Here is a 19251-nt window from a genome sequence, read left to right as displayed (position 1 = left end):
CACAAATGAGTGCATGCAAAACTTACGAATTCTGAATAAGATCCATATTCAGATTATATTATTGTCAATTTTCTGGTTGTGATGTTACTCTATAGCTATGCAAGATGTTACCATTGAGCAAAACTGGTTAAGGGTACATGGGATTTCTCTGTGTTGTTTCTTAAGACTGCATGTGAACCTACAGTGATCTTAAAAGGTTAATTTAAAAATCTTAAAAGATTTCTTATAAGGTAGCTTTGAAATCCTTGTGAGATGCTCAGTAATATGTTAAACATAGTCCATTTTCTTCCTTCTTCATCTTAAAGAATACCCTTTCTCAAAAAAAAATTAAAGAAAATGTTAAGGGAAAAACTGAGACTGCTGGTTTATTTTTAAGTAGTTTGTACTTTGATACTCATTTGATGTCTTTAAGAATACATTTGCAAAGATAGGCCTTCGTGTAGTGCAAAAAAGATGGTAGGAACACATCAGCTAGAGGAAGGAGGAACCCCTTTAAAGGCAAATTACCCCTAAGTGGTTTAGAATTGCTGTTGTTATCTAGGAGGTTAATGGCAGACTTTTCATAAGTGTCCTTTATTTTCCTGGATATAAGCCTTCTATGACTTCCCTCTGACCAGTGGTTTTCACACATTTCTTTTTTCTTACTACAACCCTTAGTAATAAATAGCTTTTACATCGAAACCCAGGAAGGAAGATTCAGATATCTATATCTATATCTGAAACAGAGAGTTTACACTTTTCACCCTCACATATGCTGCCCTCTTGACACTTCCTTTCTATTTTTTATTTCTTTTTGCTAATTTATTTTTAGAGAGAGAGATAGAAACGTCGATGAGAGAGAACATCGATTGGCTGCCTCCTGCATGCCCCACACCGGGGATTTGGCCCACAACTTGGGCATGTGCCCTGACCGGGAATCGAACCAGTGACCTCTTGATACATGGGTTGACGCTCAATCACTGAGTCACATTGGCCGGGCTATTCTTAATTTTTTTTTTTTATCCTCACCTGAGGACATTTTTCCATTTTTTTGTTCAGATAGAGTAGGAGGAAGAGAGAGGGGAGGGAAAGAGAGAGAAACATTGACATGAAAGGGACACATTTGAGTGGTCGCCACCCGCACGACCAACCAGGGCCAGGGACAAACTGTAACCGAGGCACGCTCCCTTAGTGGGAACCAAACCCGGGTCTCTCTGGACCACAGGCATGCTCTAACCGCTGAGCCAAACAGGCCAAGACTTAAATTTTTTTTTTTAATGCTGATTATGGCTTGGTAATTTGAGTTCATGATTTAAAAAAATTTGTTTTTTCTTTATTGATTTTAGAGAGAGAGGAAGGGAGAGGGAGAGAGAGAGAAACATCGATGAGAGAGAACACCAGTTGGCCTTCTCCTTCATGCCCCCCACTGGGGGCTGGGCCCACCACACCGGCATGCACCCTAGCCAGAAATCTCTTGGTACATGGGTTGATGCTCAGCCACTGAGCCACACCAGCCAGGCGAGTTCATGATTCTTGATTTGTGGTGTGGAAAAACACTTCCTCAGCGTGCTTGGTAAAGTAGTCCCTGGCAACTTTCAAGGCCCTTCTCATCTGGTTCTGTTTGCCTTTCCAGCCTGCCTCCTTCCTCCGCCAGTTAAGTGGCATATTCAACATTTCCTGAACCTGTCTCACATAGTCCCATCTCTGTGCCTGGACTCTTACTGTCCTTTCTCTAGTATCCTTCTCATTTTCTTCCTGTTCTTTCTTGTGTCTTGGCTCCTGTAGTAAAAAACATATTGTCCATTGTACCATTAGTATGTAATATCTGTCACTCTTCAGAATTGCCCATGAAATCTGATATGTGTCCAGTTCAAATTTTGTCCTGTGACTTCTTCCCTGACTTCTGAGTATACTTTTGGCCAGTGTTTTTTAAAGTTTTCCATTAAGAGCACTATAAGAAATACATTTTATATTGAATCTAGTATATACATTTGTTGTATGTATTTGTATGAAATGGACACAAAAATTTCATGACATAATGCTATGTGAACTTTATTTATTTAATTTTATTTTTTGTTGTTAATCCTCATCCAAGCATATTTTTCTATTGGTTGTTTTAGATAGAGTGGAAGGGAGGGAGAGAGAGAAAGAGAGAGAAACATCAGTGTGAGAGAGAGACATCGATTGGCTGCTTCCCGCATGATCCCGACCAGGGCCAGGGATTGAAACTGCAACCCAGGTACATGCCTTTGTCCGGGAATCGAACCCAAGACCCTTTGGCCCATGGGCCAGTGCTGTAACCGCTGAGCCACACCTGCCAGGGCACTGTGTGCACTTTAATATTTTGCATTTTCTTTTATTTATTTATTTTCTTCAATCCATAACTTGATTTCAAAGCCACAAATTGGAAAACATTGATTTAAACCATCCTTCTCCTCTCTGATTGTCATCTGCAGAAAGCTCTGTTACAGACCTTTACAGTCCATAATTGCTGTTAGAAGGAAGTCCCTAATACCTCAAGACGTGTGAACAGGACTATGAAGTTTAATAAACTAAATATATATATAAATAAATAAACTAAATATACACATTTCAACACAGAAAACCTTAAAATAATGCTTAATAGAAAAGTTATAAAATGATACTCATGGTACATTATTATTAAGGCACATTAAAAATACATAAACTGTATATTGTTTATGGATACACATACCTGTACTGATTTGAATGAGAGACACCAACTTCACATTCTTGCTTCTTGATAAAAAGGGAGAAGAAATAGGATTGGTGGTGGTTTTTGTTTATAGTTTAATTTTTTGCTCTTAACACTGAAATGAGAAGCAAACATGCCATCATGTTAACATTTGTTAACTCTAGGTGGTGGGTATAAGAATACTATATTATAATCTTTACCTTTTTATCTGAAATAGTTTGTAATAAAAGGAAAAAATCTCTGTAATGAAAATTAATATCTGCCTATAAACCTCAGTTACCTTGTTATCTCATATGATCTGGCTCCTAGCTGCTTCTCTGACCTGCAGGGTACTTTAGCCATGATCTGTGTTCCCCAATATACTCAGACCTAATCTTTCTTGTACTTAGATGCCCAATTTGGAGAAGGAGGCTGTAATTTGTAATTATTTACTGGACAGTGTTTGCAAAGAGTTAAGGTAACATTTGGTCATTTCCTAGGCAGGACTGAGGAGGCAGTCTTTCTGGACGAGGCTATTTGCGTTTTCATGTTGTGAACTATTCTTTTCTGGATTATGCATTAGGCAGGAGACACCTGACCTTAAAAGTTCCAGGGGTGTTGGAACCAGAAAGGTGATAAGAGCATACAAAGACCTAGATGGCAACCAGTCCTATAGGCTCTTTTGGGCATCACTATTTCCCAAAGAAACAGATGCCATCATTTGTAACATTTTTAGAAGGGTCTGCCACACTTGTCCTGTAATGGCATAGTCACTTGTTTCAGTTTGATCACCAATTCTAATTTGTTTTCAGCAATCTTTTTTTTTTTTATCCTCACCCGAGGACATTTTTCCATATTTTGTTCAGATAGAGTGGAAGGGAGAAAGAGAGAGAGAGAAATATCGACGTGAAAGGGACACATTGAGTGGTTGCCACCCATACAACCCAACCTGGGCCGGGGACAGGCTGCAGTCGAGGTACGTGCCCTTAGTGGGAACTGAACCTGGGTCTCTCTGGACTGCAGGCCGGCGCTCTAACCGCTGAGCCAAACTGGCCAGGGCTTCACCAATCATTCTTTATTTTTATTATTATTGCTATTATGATTATACTTTTTTTTTTTAAGTTTTTCTTTATTGATTTTTAGAGAGAAAGGAAGGGAGAGGGAGAGACAGAAATATTGATTAGAGAGAACATCAACTGGCTGCCTCCTGCCTGTCCCCCACTGGGGATCGGGCCCCACAACCTGGGCATGTGTCCTGACTGGGAATCAAACCAGACCTCTTGGTATATGGGTTGACACTCACCCACTGAGCCACACCAGCTGGGCCAAAGCATATTCAAAACAAAAAAACTGAAAATTAGAATGCTTTGTTAACATAAAAAGAGTATTTTAATATGTACAGTCAGAATTATGTTCAAAGATGAAGCACTAGAGGCATCTTCTAATGGGAACAAAACAAGCAAAGCAACTCTATTATTTCATATAATTCTGGAAGTTCTAGCTATGTGATAAGATGAGAGATAAGTAAGAGTGACCATTCTGAGAAGGAGGCTCTCATTGAGGTGGTAGAAGCCTTCAGAACAACAACAGAAAATATGTTAAAATCAATAAGTTCAGTGAGACAACTGAACACATAATGAAGATACCACAGTGAGAAGCTTTCCTATATATAGCAATAACTGGTTAGAAAAATTAATGAGATAAAAGAATCCTATTCATAAATAGCAAGCTTAACAAGAAACATGTAGGAGCCCTTATGAAAAAAGTTGTACTAAAGACAAAAATCTAATTAAGATTTTTATACTAATATTGTAATTGTATAAAGTTGCAAACAAGTTAAATGTTCACCAAAAGGAGAATGGTTTATTATTTATACCCTGTCCTATTCCAAAATTATTTTAAGATAGCTTTCATGATATATACTGACATAAGTGAAGAATTCAGGCAAAGATAAATTTGAGGGATAGACCAGACTTTATTCTGAGCTTTCTAGTAGCCAAAATAAATGATCATGATCAATTATATAATTCATATTCTTATCATAAAATATTGAGTTGATTGGAAGAGACAGCTGTTCCTAGTACTGAGGCCAAAGAGAGCTTTCTCGTGGGTCTCCAGAAGAAGATAACTGCCAAGTAGGGAATGATCATTTTGATAACCTAATGAAACGAACAGCACCCAGCTTTACAGAGCTGGTTCTTAAATCCCTTGCTGATGGGCCACACAGAACCAGTGAACAGCTTGGTCAGGAGCATTTGCCATGGAGTGAGGAGTGTGTGTGGCTCTGGCTGGGATAAGCGTGAGATGGTTCAGTGCACTGTGAGGGCAGCTCCGTGGAGTAGTACATTTCAGACTAAAACTGGTTCTCAGCTCAGGTGTTGTGTCACCCTGGTGTCCTGTGAATCTTCATGGTTTGACCACACTGAATTTTTACCAATGTGTGATATTTATTTTTGCTACAGCTGAGGATTCACACTGCTAAGAAGTCTCATATGTTGGTGTGCAATATGAATGCAGCAGTCACCAGGGATGCCGGGCAAGGAGGCACGAGGTGCCACTTAGGCTGGCACTGAAAAGGATTTAACGTGGATGGACTGAACAGTCTCATAGATATTCTCTCAAATTAGATTTTGGTAAGTGCTGTGAAGAACACATTGGCTGTTTCTGTCAGATACAGGTTCATAGGTTTTAACAGTTGACTAATGGAATCAGCCTCTATTGAGGTACGATGCTAGAAGGCTGCTTACCTGAAGATTTTCCTCAAAAATCAGTGTGTGGTTTGATTCAACACATGTTGGAAAGGACAGTCAAGGTTTCCAAATGTCTACATGCTAGAGCATAGCCACATTCCTTTACGTTTGGAATCCTTGGTTTGTAAAAAAATGAGTAATACTACACATTGGCATAAGTAACAGGGAAAAAAGTTGTAAGGTGTCTATATAACTTCCTGGCAAATCCTTCAAGGTAAGTGATGGCCACGTAGACAGTAACCAAGGTGGTTTGGGAATGTTTGGAATATGAGTCCCAGCTTTACCTTTCTTTGAGCCTCAGTTTCTTCATCTGCAAAATAAGGATTTTAGTACTCACTTTAGGGCTAACCAGTTGGTAAGATTTAAATCTAATAAAATCCCTGGTAACCTCCTCTAAGCCATTTTGTGTATGTGCCTCCCAGGCCAGTGGTGTTTTTACTACTACTGAGTCCTTATCTAATGATGCATTAGAAGAGTGAGCCCTGTGTTTGCTGAGACAGCGTGTAGATAAGACCTTTTAAATTATTGCATTGATTGGTGGGCAGTCAGATTCTTTCCTTTCAGGTATCTGCGGTAGAATTTTTAAAAGTATGAGATAACAAATTTTGAAAGCCCTCCATTGTTCAGACTTGCCCCTCTTATCCTGGTCATCTATCCATATCCAGGCCACGGAAGAAGGTATCTGAGCCAGGGGTTAAAGGCAAAGGGCAGTTGCCCTGAGGGTTGTCACATCTGGGCAGCTCCATCTCCTGCTACCATTTACTGTTGAGTTGGGTGCACAATAAGTTTTAAAGACTTTTTCATTTGACTTCACACTCACAGGAAAGCTCTTTGTCAGGGCTCCAAGAAGACCCCGCCCAACTTGCTCTGGTCTTGGCATTTAGGTTCTCAGAGATATTAATTTCATGACATGTAGAATAAATTAAAGTTAAAAGACCACAGTGTGAAATGTCAAAGAAAATAGCAAGGAGATAGGAAAAATGTAAATGTTGGTGAAATTAGTGCCTCCCAGTAGGAAATCAAATCAATACTTCAAGGAATTGGCATTGTTTCCTCTGCCAGAGTTTGTTTTTTTTCCCCCTGAAACTGGGAAAAATAGGCCTAAGATGTGGACTGGGGGATGGAGGTGACTGCAGACTAGTGGTCCTTTATCTTACTAATGTCAGCCAACTTCAGCATTTTGATTATTACAGCATAGTTTCGGTCCTTTTTTCTTACTAGAGCCCTTCCTGTCAAGGCAAAGAGGAGGCGAGAGAACTCCAGTGGCAGTGTACACACACACACAGGGTGGAGCAGAAGTAGGTTTACAGTTGTGAGTATGTGAAACAGTTTATTCTTGTACTATTATTAATTACTGTGTTGTTTTCCATATGGGCAACTGTAAGCCTACTTTTGCCCCACCTTGTATATTCATATATACATAAACACATGCATACACACACACACACACACACACACACACACACCCCATAATAGTAATATAAAGGAGAAATTTTTTATTATGATAATAAAATTTATTGTTGTGTATAAATGTTTGTTTATGACCATACTGGAAAGCATAAAGAAGTAATCAGAAGCTTTACCAACATGTAGAATCCCCTAGAATGTAGATAGATGCAGACTGTCAAGTATGTTAGCATCACTCTTGGTGATGTGGTTTTCAGAAATGGTAAACATCTCTTGGTAAAGATCTGAACAAAGCAAAATGCAATATTTTTATGACTTAAATGGAAGTTCCCTTCGTAGGGAATTTAGCATATATTAAAACCAGGTTACATTTACTTTGTGTTTATAGGTAAAACTGTGTTAGGGACGAGGCTGAGATCATAAATATTTAAAGGTGCTGTGTCAGATTTTCACCATGCCGAAATTGCCCACTAAAATATTACAGGACACCCAACATGCCTGACCTCTGCAAGGGGCACCAACGGATCGTGAAAACAAAGACGCCAGAGGGTGGCCCTGTCCTTATTGGCTGGCAGAGTTTTTCATGATCTTGTCGGCCAGATGGAAAAACATAGAATGACGGCCTGGCTTCACCCAGGAGTTCAGATCCACTGGACAAGCTTCCCACTGGGTGGGATGTTTCTAGTGACTTCCCTACGTCTCTACAGAGAGTACCAAAGGCTATTGGACATTGGTCATTTTTTTCTAACAGGTTTATTGCACTATAATTGACATATTACATTGTAAAAGTTTTTGTACAACATAATTATTTGATTTATATATTGCAAAATGGTTACTGTAATAAATTAGTTAACATCCATCACTTCAGTTTTTTCTGGCGATGAGAACATTTAAGATCTTTCTTAGCAGTTTTCAAATATAAATACAGTATTGTTAACTGTAGTCACTATTTTGTATATTATATATTAGAACTTATTTTTCTTAAGACCAGAAGTTTGTACCTTCTTTTCTTTTCTTTTTTTTTTTTTTATCCTCACCAGAGGGTATTTTTCCATTTTTTGTACAGATAGAGTGGGAGGGAGAGAGAGGAAGGGGGAGAGAGAGAGAAACATCGACGTGAAGGGACACATCGAGTGGCTGCCACCCGCATGACCAACCAGGGCCGGGGACAAACTGCAACCGAAGTACATGCCCTTAGCGGGAACCGAACCCGGGTCTCTCCGGACCGCAGGCGGACGCTCTAACCGCTGAGCCAAACCGGCCAGGGCTCTATTTATCTTTAAATAGAGTGGGAGGGAGGGAGGAATAGAGAGAGAGAAACATCATTGTGAAAGGGACACATCAACTGGTTGCCTCCCGCATGCCTGGGACAAACTGCAACTGAGGTACGTGCCCTTGACCGGAATTGTGCCTGAGACTCACTGGTTCGAGGGCCAATACTCTAACTATTGAGCCAAACCATCCAGGGCTAAGAAGTTTGTACCTTTTGACCACCTTTTCCTGTTTCCCCCACCCTGGACATTGATCATTAAAATGAGTATTTGGATTAGCTGTCCTTTTTAAAAAGTACTTTCCAACCCAAAGATTTTCCATTTCTCAATAATGTTTTTTATTTTTCTTGTTTTTGTTTTAATAAGAAAATGTAATTTCATTGACGTGCTAAATAACAAAGATGCTTAGTATCACTATGATTATTTTCTGTGACCCTTTCCATTCTAAACCCTCTGGGTAAGGAGGTTTGCTCTTTTTCTGAGCTCAGCCCCTTTGGGCCCTCCCTTTCCTGTGGGAGCCCCCACAAAGCTGACAGGTCCTAGCCTCCGCTGGGTTTCGAACAGCTGCCAGCCAGAGAACCAGCAATCTTTGCCATCCTGCTCAGTCTGCAACAGGAGTCTCTTCTGCAGTTTTTCAGTGACTGATTTTTCCCCAGCATCACATGTAAGATAAAAAGAGAGTGAGTATAGGCCACGAGAAGTATGTGTATATGAAAGTTTTTGTTGTTATACTGTTTAATTCTCTTCTGTTAGGAATCAAACAGAAGTTTAGAATTGAATTTTAACTTGTCTAATATCAAGTTTTATTTTTTATTTAAGGCCGTTTCTGATGCTTGGAAGCTATCCTTTCAGCCACAAAGATGGTAATAAATCTTTGCCTCCCACAGTTCAGACCAAGAATTTACTGCAACAAGGTAAAAAAAACAAAACAAGCATATACATATATATAAGTGCACTGTATCTCTTTTTAATGTTTTGCCCCATTTCCTGCCTTGTAGAGTGAACCTAAGTCAGGCTTAATGTGTTTTCACCCACATTGTTTTAGATGCCATCAGATGGTATCTAGATAAGATCGGGTCAGGCTGCACCTCTAGAGTCAGACAGCTCCGTTGTGAGGTGAGCTGGGACTCATTTTGTGCTTTCCCTTTGATGGTAAATTTTAATTTCACTCAAAGTCAGTGAAGGTAGAAACACCCCCCCGCCTCCCCACCTCCCCACCGCCAGTTCTTGTCATTTCAGATGCTAGAAATAAGGGCTTATATTTGTATTTCTTATTCTTCGTATAAATTCAGCTGCCACCTCTTGTGTAAGGAGGGTATCTTTCCACAGCTCAGAGCAGGGAATAGGAAGCTCTTGGGAGAATCGAACCCCCCCTAATTTGGAGTTTCTGCACTCGGCATATTATTTCAGATTCCCAGATTGTTAAACTGACTCCTTCAAACAAAGATATCTTAAAATTTCCAATGGTTATAACAAGTATTAGAATTGTTAAAAGGGGCTCTGGCCTGTTTGGCTCAGCAGTTAGAACATCGGCCTGTGGTCCAGAGAGACCCGGGTTCGGGTCCTGCTAAGGGCACGTACCTTGGTTGCAGTTTGTCCCTGGCCCTGGTTGGGTCATGCGGGAGGCAGCCAGTCGATGTGTCCCTTTCACGTCAATGTTTCTCTCTCTCTCTTCCTTTCTCTCCCTCCCACTCTATCTGAACAAAAAATGGAAAAATGTCCTCAGATGAAGATTAAAAAAAAAAAATTGTTAAAAGGAGAAGAAGTTATTTATAATAACTTCTAGCACATTCACTGTTTTAAATTTCCCATAGTTTTTTGTGATTCTTGTTCCTATGCACACATTTAAAACATTATTTTATTTTGTTAATCCTCATCCAAGGATATTTTTTCATTGATTTTTAGATAGAGTGGAAGGGGAGGAGGGAGAGAGAGAGAGAAACATTGATGTGAGAGAGAGAGAGAGACACTGATTGGTTGCCTTCCTCACAGCCTTGACCAGGGCTAGAGATCAAACCTGCAACCCAGGAATGTGCCCTTGACCGGGAATCGAACCTTAGACCCTTGGGTCCATGAACTGACACTTTAACCACTGACCCAAACCAGCCAGGGCCACACATTTTCTTTTTTAAAGCCAAGTTTCATCATTTATAGATTTACAAGAAGTTTTTTTGTTTTTCCTTCCTAGGGAACTTGTTATAATGGGTAGTCCAAATACAAAATTGAAAACTTTAATGAACATCTGTGCATGTTATTATCCCCTGAAATAAAAAACTACCAGTATATCTGCCCTCTTTTTTTTTTTTTAATCCTTACCTGAAGATATTTTTCCATTCATTTTTTTTCAGACGGAGTGGAGGGAAAGAGAGAGAGACACATTGATTGGTTGCCTCCTGAATGACCCCGACCAGGGCCGGGGACTAAACTGCAACCGAGGTACATGCCCTTGACTGGAATTGAACTTGCAACTCTCTGGTCTGTGGGCAGATGCTCTAACCACTGAGCAAACTGGCCAGGGCATATCTGCCCTTTTTTTTTTTTTTTTTTTTTTTGTTCGGGTAGAGTGGGAGGGAGAGAGAGGAACAGAGAGAGAGAGATAGAAACATCGATGTGAAGGGACACATCGAGTGGCTGCCACCCGCACAACCGACCAGGGCCGGGGACAAACTGCAACCGAGGTACGCGCCCTTAGCGGGAACCGAACCCGGGTCTCTCTGGACCACAGGCCGACGCTCTAACCGCTGAACCAAACCGGCCAGGGCCATATCTGCCCTCTTTTCAGAGATGTTATTTTGAAGGAATTTTGGTTGAGTTAGGCAGAGTTTTGTTGCTCATATATATTAATTCCCACCTGAGGATATTTTCCCATTTATCTTCAGATAGAGTGGTGGGGGGAGAAAGACAGAGAGAGAGAGAAACATCAATGTCAGAGAGAATCATCAATTGGTTGCCTCCCACACGATGGAACCACAACTGAGGTAAGTGCCCTTGACTGGAATCAAACCTGAGACTTTGGTCCAAGGGCCAACATTCTAACTGCTGAGCCAAACCAGCCAGGGCTGTTGCTCGTATTTTTTAAGAATGAACAGTACTTGGGGACACCGTCAAGTACTCAGCTTTTGACCTGATCTTGGGTACCTGCAAAAAAAATAAACAGGAGAATTTGAGGTAATAGAGGAACTTTTAAATGAGGAACTTCAGATTTTCTTTAAAGAATTTTCTTAGAAGAGGTAAGTTCTTGAAAACTAGTTGTCTTCACTTGGATCACATCAAATCAGTTTGTCTCATATTTGTCATTAACTCTAGATTTCAGCTGATGGCTATGAAGTGGAAAATCTCATCTCGGAAGACCTCACAAAGAGAAGTCACGGCTTTAGGACAGAGTATTTTATTAAGCCACCAGTGTATGTGACAGTTTCCTTTCCCTTTAATGTGGAAATCTGTAGGATTCACATAGACCTCACAGCTGGGGGAGGCCAAAATGTCACTGGCCTGGAAGTGTACACATCTGCCTTATCCAGCAGAGCGTCTTGGCCTAGCCCTGAGCGCCGGACCCTGAGCCCAGCCGAGCCGTCCATCCCGGACAAGGGGGCATTCACCTTGGTAGGCAAAGTCTTGTTGAAAAACCAGAGCCAAGTAGTGTTTAGCCACAGGGGCTTCAAGGCCAGGCCACCATTTGGCCCGACGGAAGCCACCCTCCCTTCCCCTGCTGTTGTGGCCCAGGAGCTCTGGAATAAAGGACCTCTTTCCCTTAACCATGTGGCCCATCTCAAGATCTGTATCACCCACGTGACAGGCAGTGGCATCCCTTGCATCAAGCGGTTGGAAGTGTGGGGTCAGCCGGCCAAAACCTGCTCTCAGGAGGTGATAGATAGTGTCCTGCTGGTTGCCTCAGAGAACCTCCCTCAGGACTTGGCTCTTCAGGCACCAGACCTGCCCATGGAGAGTGACTGTGACCCCGGGGGCCAGTCTGAGGGCCAGCAGGCCCCCTCCAGCCTGCAGGAGCTGGCTGAGGTAATTCAGGATGTGCCTGAGGAGTTCCTGGATCCCATCACCTTGGAGATCATGCCTTTCCCCATGCTGCTGCCCTCAGGCAAGGTCATCGACCAGAGCACACTGGAGAAGTGTAACCGCAGTGAAGCCACATGGGGTCGAGTGCCCAGTGACCCTTTCACAGGGGTAGCCTTTACTCCGCACTCCCAGCCCCTGCCTCACCCCTCCCTGAAGGCGCGGATCGACCATTTCCTGCTCCAGCATTCCATCCCCGGCTGCCACCTGCTTGGGAGAGCACAGACTGCCCTGGCAGTGACCCCTTCTTCCATTGCCATGCCATCTCGGAAAAGGAAGATGGAGCAGGATGAGCATGCCCCGGATGGTAGCCTTGGTGTCAGTGCTTCCTGCTTTTCTACCACAAGCCTTCTGGTCTCACCCACTACCTCAGAGCACACCTCTAAGAAAATGAAAGCCGCCAGTGAGCTCGGTCTGACACACATGGACTGCTCAACAGGTAACCCACCATCCTGTGTCCATGCCTGTGGTCATCTTTTCTCCTCCCAGGTGACACTTGGCACTATTGCCCTATGTTTTTAATTTTTTTCTTTATTTTTAGAGAGAGAGGAAGGGAGAGGGAGAGAGAGATAGAAACATTGATGAGAGACAACATCAGTTGGCTGCCTCTTGCACACCGTCCACTGGGGACCTGGCCCACAACCTGGGCATGTGCCCTGACCGGGAATTGAATTGGTGACCTTTTGGTGCATGGGTCGACGCTCAACCACTAACCACACTGAACGGGTGCCCTATGTTTTTGCTTTGCCAGCTTAAATTACCCCAAAACTTACTGGCTTAAAGCACCACACATTCATTACCTGATAGCTTCTCTAGTCAGGAATCAAGGCGTTGCTTGCCTAGATCATCTGCTTCAGACTCTTCTAAGCTGCTGTCAAAGTGTTGATGAGGCTCCAGTCATCCCAAGGCTTGACGGGAAGGATTCACTTCCAAGCTGTGGTTGTTGCAGGATTCATTTCTTTGCTGAACGGTTGCACTGGAGGCTTCACTTCCTTGTTGGCTGGTGACGAGTCTGCACTCAATTCGTTCCACCTGGGCCTCTCAAGGGCAGCACAGAACATGGTAGCTGTGTACACAAGAGAGTGCAAACAAGGTGGAAGATGGATTTATATAATCTAATCATGAAAGTGACATCCCATCACTTTTTCTGTATTCTGTGAGAAGCAAGTCACTAAAGTCCAGCCCACTCTCAAGGGGAGGGCGTACCCAAAGGCACAGGTATTAAGAAGTGGGGTTCATTGGGACCTATTTCAGATACTCTTCCACATCATTTAGTTTATTCACTGTGTTTATCCAAGATTGGTTGAATTTTGTCAAATGCCTTTTCGGTATCAATGGAGATGAAATTACGATTTTTCGTCATTAGGTCTTTTAATGTGAGAAAGTACTTTAATAGACTTCTTAATATTGAACTATTGCTACATTCCTGGAGTAAACTCCATTTGGTCATGCTTCTTTTAATGGGCTGCTCAATTCTGTTTGCTAGTGTTTTATTTAGGATTTTTGCATTCATTAGTGAGACTGGACTGGTGTGTGTGTGTGTGTGTGTGTGTGTGCGCGCACGTGCTATATTTGGTCAGGTTTGGTATGAATGATTTGCTTCATAAGAGAAATTAGAAATTTTCTTGACAGATTGGTTGGTAACAGAGGACCATGCTGACCAGTGGTCCTTCAAGGGTCCAAGCTGATGTCCTGTGTCCTGTAAACTGTAGACAAAATACTTCATTCCCCACTTTGGGCAATTTTGTGAACCAGGCAGGTCTCTGGGTCTTTCCTTGGGCAGCTGTCCCCCTCTGCTCATTGCTTTCACCCTGAGCCCATTGCTTGCCTTTCTGCAGACCACACAGAGAAGGCCCCTCCATAGTGGAGTGGGCAGAGTGAGGTCTTCATTGTTCCACTCAGTAATAAGTGCTTTGCTTTACCCAACAGGAGAGAGGACACAAATGCCTGGAGAGTGCAGGCCAGCAGCCCTGCAGAGCAGTGGGGTCTCCAGAAGGGAGGAGATGGAAAGAGCAGATTAAGGCTGCTGGGAAGGGAATGGGGGCAGGGAGCAGGGGTGCAAAGCTGGATGTTTGCTTGCCACAGTCATTTGCTTGGCCTGCAGGGAGGCCTTCAGAAAGTAGGCTGCAGTTCTGCAGGTGAGCCACAAGGTGGCCCCTACTTGCCTGCAGTTGTCCTGGAGGAGGAAAGCTGGTGCAGAGCCCAGGAACCCAGAAAGCCGAGTGGGATGGGTAGCAACTGTCAGGATCCCCAGGTGTTAACTCTGGTATTCTGTCATCACAATCCACTGGTAGACAGTGGGAAGAATTTTCTTTTTTTTTTTTTAATCCTCACCCGAGGACATTTTTCCATTCTTTGTTCAGATAGAGTGGGAGGAGGGAGAGAAAGGAAGAGAGAGAGAGAGAAACATCGACGTGAAAGGGATACATCGAGTGGCTGCCACCCGCACAACCCAACCAGGGCCAGGGACAAACCACAACCGAGGTACGTACCCTTCGCGGGAACCGAACCCAGGTCTCTGGACCGCAGGCCGACACTCTAACCGCTGAGCCAAACTGGCCAGGGCACGTTTGTGTCTATTTAAAGTTGGAAGTGCCATTTTGTCCTCAGTGGACTTTGTATTTTGGTCTTTTCTGTTGCCGAAACTCTCTGGATATTGCTGTCTGTGCATCTCTTGACAGGGCCAATGTCTCATGAGCAGAAGCTGTCACAAAGCTTGGAAATTGCCTTGACGTCCACCCTTGGCTCCATGTCCTCCTTCACGACGCGGCTGACCAGGGGACAGCTCCAGCACCTCGGCACCAGAGGGACCAGCACTTCCTGGAGGGCAGGCACTGGCCCGGGTAACATGGGTCCCGTCCACTTCCTTGGAGCCCTTGAGTGGGATACTGGGCCATGCCTCGGGCTCTCTGGACTGTCATGCCCAGCTCCTTACCGCCAGCTCCCAGGCCTTGGGGAGAACTGCTCTCTCCTTTTTTGAGGGGAGCTGAGGGGCTGCCTGTGCAGCTGGGCTCTTCACAAGAAAGGCTCTCTTAGTCAACCCGTAGTTGTGTGGGCTTAGGGCTTGGCTACCCTCTACCCTGCTGTGTGTTTTTGTTAAGATCCAGTGTTAATTGTTCTGTCCTGGGGACTTTTGTTACGCCTTTTTAGTTTGTTTTTCTTATCTAGTCTGTCTTCCATCTGAAATTTGAGGTGCTTTATGTAAGTGTGAATTTTGGGGTTGAGTATGTCATCTTTTTTTCCTATGAACATTTTCTTAGTCTTAGAAAAGAACAGTGGTAGCTTACTGAGCCAGTCTTTGCCCAAAATGAACTTGGAACCACATTGGATGATGGAAGCAATTAGAAGACAGAGTGAGAGGACCTGACTGGAATGCTGGGCATCTTCTCTGGTTGGGTCTGGTGGGCTAACGACAGAGCCAGGCCCTCTTGTAGTCTAGACCGCAGGTCTTCCCATCTGCCTCATCCCCACCTCCTTTCCGATTGTTTCCATCCTCGCCATTCCCCAAAACTTGTTTTTTCCAAATGACCAGCATTTCCATGACCATAAGCACATGGTCGCCGATCCTCTCTGCAGCGCCTGATACGGCCGACCAGCCCCTCCTTCCTGAAACACCTTCTCTCTCTCTCAGCTTCCAGATGTACACTCTCTTCTCACCATTTTCGGTGGTCCTGCTGCAGTTTCCATTGCCAGCTCTCTCTTCTCTTCCGTGCTCTGGTCCTGGACCACTTCTCTCTGTCCTGGCACCCAAGTGAGAGCCCACTTGACCGGTGGCTGCCCATGTTCACCTGTGTAGCTCCTACCTTTCCTGGAACTCACACCCTGACCTCCCTGAAAGCTGTTTGGCACCTCCACGTGGAAAACTATGGATATCACCCTGGCTGGTGTGCTCAGTGGTTAGAACGTACTGAAGGGTTGTAGGTTTGATTCGTGGTCAAGGGCACGTACTTGGGTTGCAGGTTTGATCCCCAGACACAGTTGGGCCGCGTGCAGGAGGCAACCAATCGATGTGTCTCAGTTACATCAATGTTTCTCTCTTTCTGTCTTTCCCCCTCCCTCCCTCCCTCCCTTTCACTCTCTCTAAAAATCGATGGAAAAAATATTCTCAAGTTAGGATTAACAAAATATAAAATAATTAAAAACACACAAAAAAAACTCATGGATAGCTTGAGTGAACTTTTAACTTAGAACTGCTCCAAAGGTTCCCCTCCCCGACCCCCTATCACACCATCAAGGGCAAAGAGCAGCATCTTCTGTTTGGTCAGGCCTGTAACGTGCAGGTCATCCTTCGTTTTCCTTCGTTCTCCTCACACTGACATTTTATTCTGTTCATTATCAAATCTTGTTCATACTCCTCCAGAGTAGGTCTCAGGGTGGCCCTCTGCCCGCCCTTCCCGCTGTGCTCCCCAGACGCCTGTAGCAGCTCCTGCTGCTTCTTAACAGCCACCCTTTCCTTACCGTAGCCCGTCATCCTCACAGGAGCCAGAGAGACCTTGTCATGTAGACTAGATCATGGTCCTCTGCTTAGAATTCCTCCACTGCCTTCCATTGACCTTGGAGTGAAATCGAACTCCTGCTGTCTGGAGTCCCACGTGCTCCAGCCCCTCCCTCCCTCCTCTGCCATCCCATCTGGAGCCGCACTCCCATGTCACATGTCCGTGTCTTCTTTCTTTAATGGACACCCCTTCTTTGTATTTGCTGTCTCTCTCACTCTGCATGGCTTTTCATTCTTATAGCTTTTCTCCAAAAGGCCATCCTTGCCCTCTCCAGAGGGGTGTGGATTGAAAGAAAGAGCAGCCTCTTTAGGCAAGAGCCACGAGAGAAGAGGTGCCGCTTGGGGCAGGAGGTGGTGGCAGGACCTGCCCACCGTGGCCCTCATTCAGGAGGCTCTATGGGATGTGTGGAAGGAGAGAGACTGCAGCACATTAGGCGCTTGACAGTCGGGGACGGAGCTTCTGAGCCGCAGGGCTGAAGAGGCTGGCCCCAGGCTCAGCTGGCAGGTGTGCTGCGGACAGACCTCCGCCTGCCCTGCTGGTGGCCTCCCGACCCCCTTGACCCGCCCAGTCCTGATACAGCAGACTGTTTCCTGCTTTTTCCTTTTCTTGTCGCTTCTCACCTGTCTTATAATTTATCAAGGTTGTCAGGGTGAGCTTGTGCCTTGCTCTGGCCTTGGGAACCTGTCCCAGGGGAAAGTATATCTTGGGAGACAGAGGGAGGGCCCAGTGCTGCCCGATTGCCCTGAGAAGCCAGCTCTTTTTGAGCATTTATGGGAGCACTGAGATTTGATGATGGAGATGAGGCCTTCCAGGTTCCCAGGCTCCCTGGTGCCTCTGCTCCCAGATCAGCCAGAGGTGGCCAAGGGAGGGACACAGCCAGGCTGCTGCAGGGGTAGGGAGCGGCGGGCAGCTTTTCATCCCACTCTAGGCATGTGCCCTGCCTCCAGGGTGGAGCCTGGACTAGGGCAGCTTTCCCTAACCCTGGCCTGTTTCCTCCCTGACTCACCAGAGCAGCCTGGGAGCGTCCTGGGCCCCGAGTGTGCCTCCTGCAAAAGAGTATGTTCTCCCTACTTCAAAAAGGAGCCCGTGTACCAGCTTCCCTGTGGCCACCTCCTGTGCCGGCCCTGCCTGGGTGAGAAGCAGCGCTCCCTGCCCTCGACATGCACAGCCTGCCAGCAGCCATTCGCCAGCCAGGACGTGCTGCGGGTCCACTTCTGAGTGCCTGGCCTCAACCTGAGAAGACCTGTTGTTGGGAGGAACAGAAGCGAGGGTCATAGCTCCCTGAGGTCTGGCCAGTCCCAGGCACAGAGGGGCCTTCTCTTTCCCAAGGGCTTTCCCTTTATTGCCTCCCACAGTGGAGCACAGGCCGGGAGTGGGGGGCACTCCACTCCGGCTTAAGTGGCAATAGGATAGCAAAGCCATACTTTGGGCCAGGAGGGATGGGGGAGATGTCTCTGCCCTCCTGTACCTTCCTGCCACCCCCCTTTCTGCCAGAACCCAGGGCCTGCTGGAGCCAGCCCCACCCTGCTGAGGGCCCCCAAGTTATTTGCACCCCCAATCCTGCAGGGTGGATATGCATGGAGCACAGTAAGACTGTGGCTCTGGGTCTCAGCCTCCGCCTTCAGTGCACCCAGAAGTGGACTGTGTGGGGTCTGCGGAGTGAATGACTCGGCCCCCGACGGGCAGACTACATGGAGCCTTATAAAGCGATGGTTATGTCTTCTGGGGGCTTCCTCCTGAGTTGTCTGTCTGCCGTCATACTCCTGTCCCCTCCTGCACCCGTACAGAATGGGATTGTCCCAGGGCGGCCGTCACAGGCACAGTCAGGCTGTAATTCAGGTCAGATGCCGTGTCGGGTTTGGCAGGTGGGTGTGCAAGGTGGGGAGGGAGGCTCGAGCGCCCTTCGTGGGGCTAGGTGCCAGCGCGCTTGGCTGTCTGGTGGCGGCGCTGGCTGTTGCCCGTGGGGATGGCACCTTTTCTGTCTGGGGCCCATTTCAGGAAAACTTGTTTGTAGGCCGCATATTTTTCCCCCGTACAAAATTTAGTTTTATGGAATTATGGAATCACAGAGGGAAAATATGTTTTCTTAATATTGTTTGCTGTATGGAATAGATTCTAGTCACTAGAAGAATGTCAGTGAGAAACCACCGTGCTTTTCCGTGTCTGGCAAGGAAAAGCACAGAGAGGCTGCATATTTACCCTTGGGATTCCATCACAGGACCTGTGGATGGGCCCTGGGGCCTCTTCCCGCCAGCTCCGAGCTTCCTGCTCTCTCCCTCCCCACAGGCCTGCTGGGGCGGGGGGCTCGGGGATGGAGGCTGGCGTTCTCTCTGGTTTTCAAGCTTTGCACACCGGCCAGAGAGAACTCGTCTTTACACTGGATTTTATTAAAAATTCAGCTTCTTGCCCTGGCCAGTTTGGCTCAGCAGTTAGAGCGTGAGCCCGCAGACCAGTGAGTCACGGGTTTGATTCCCGTCAAGGGCATGCACCTCGGTTGCGGTTTGTCCCCGGCCCTGGCTCTATCACGTTGATGTTTCTGTCTTTCTCTCTCCCTGCCTCCCACTCCATCTGATAATAAGTAGAAAAAA

The 19251-nt window shown here is 45.4% G+C and overlaps 1 protein-coding gene across 10 annotated transcripts in view; it reads left to right on the top strand.

Annotated features, from left to right (window-relative positions):
- Positions 1-19033, top strand: part of UBOX5 (U-box domain containing 5) — a 39258-nt gene extending 20225 nt beyond the window's left edge. For 4 of the 10 annotated variants that reach the window (XM_036244911.1, XM_036244909.1, XM_036244907.1 and 1 more), the window contains 6 exons: positions 5134-5304; positions 6643-6733; positions 8919-9013; positions 11406-12606; positions 14849-15010; positions 17673-19033. In XM_036244911.1, the coding sequence (XP_036100804.1) occupies positions 8960-9013; positions 11406-12606; positions 14849-15010; positions 17673-17881 (1626 nt within the window). In that variant the 5' untranslated portion in view covers positions 5134-5304; positions 6643-6733; positions 8919-8959 and the 3' untranslated portion in view covers positions 17882-19033. Of the gene's footprint in view, positions 1-5133; positions 5305-6642; positions 6738-7321; positions 7580-8561; positions 8780-8918; positions 9014-11405; positions 12607-14848; positions 15011-17672 lie in introns of those variants that run through there. The other 6 variants (XM_036244914.1, XM_036244912.1, XM_036244910.1 and 3 more) reach the window with 6 other exon arrangements.
- The last annotated feature ends 218 nt before the right edge of the window (positions 19034-19251 follow it).

This window comes from Molossus molossus, unplaced genomic scaffold (genome assembly GCF_014108415.1).
Source record: "Molossus molossus isolate mMolMol1 unplaced genomic scaffold, mMolMol1.p scaffold_m16_p_6, whole genome shotgun sequence".
Taxonomy (NCBI): Eukaryota; Metazoa; Chordata; class Mammalia; order Chiroptera; family Molossidae; genus Molossus; species Molossus molossus.
The sequence above is the reverse complement of the archived record's forward strand: the minus strand, read 5'-3'. Positions and strand labels throughout refer to the sequence as shown.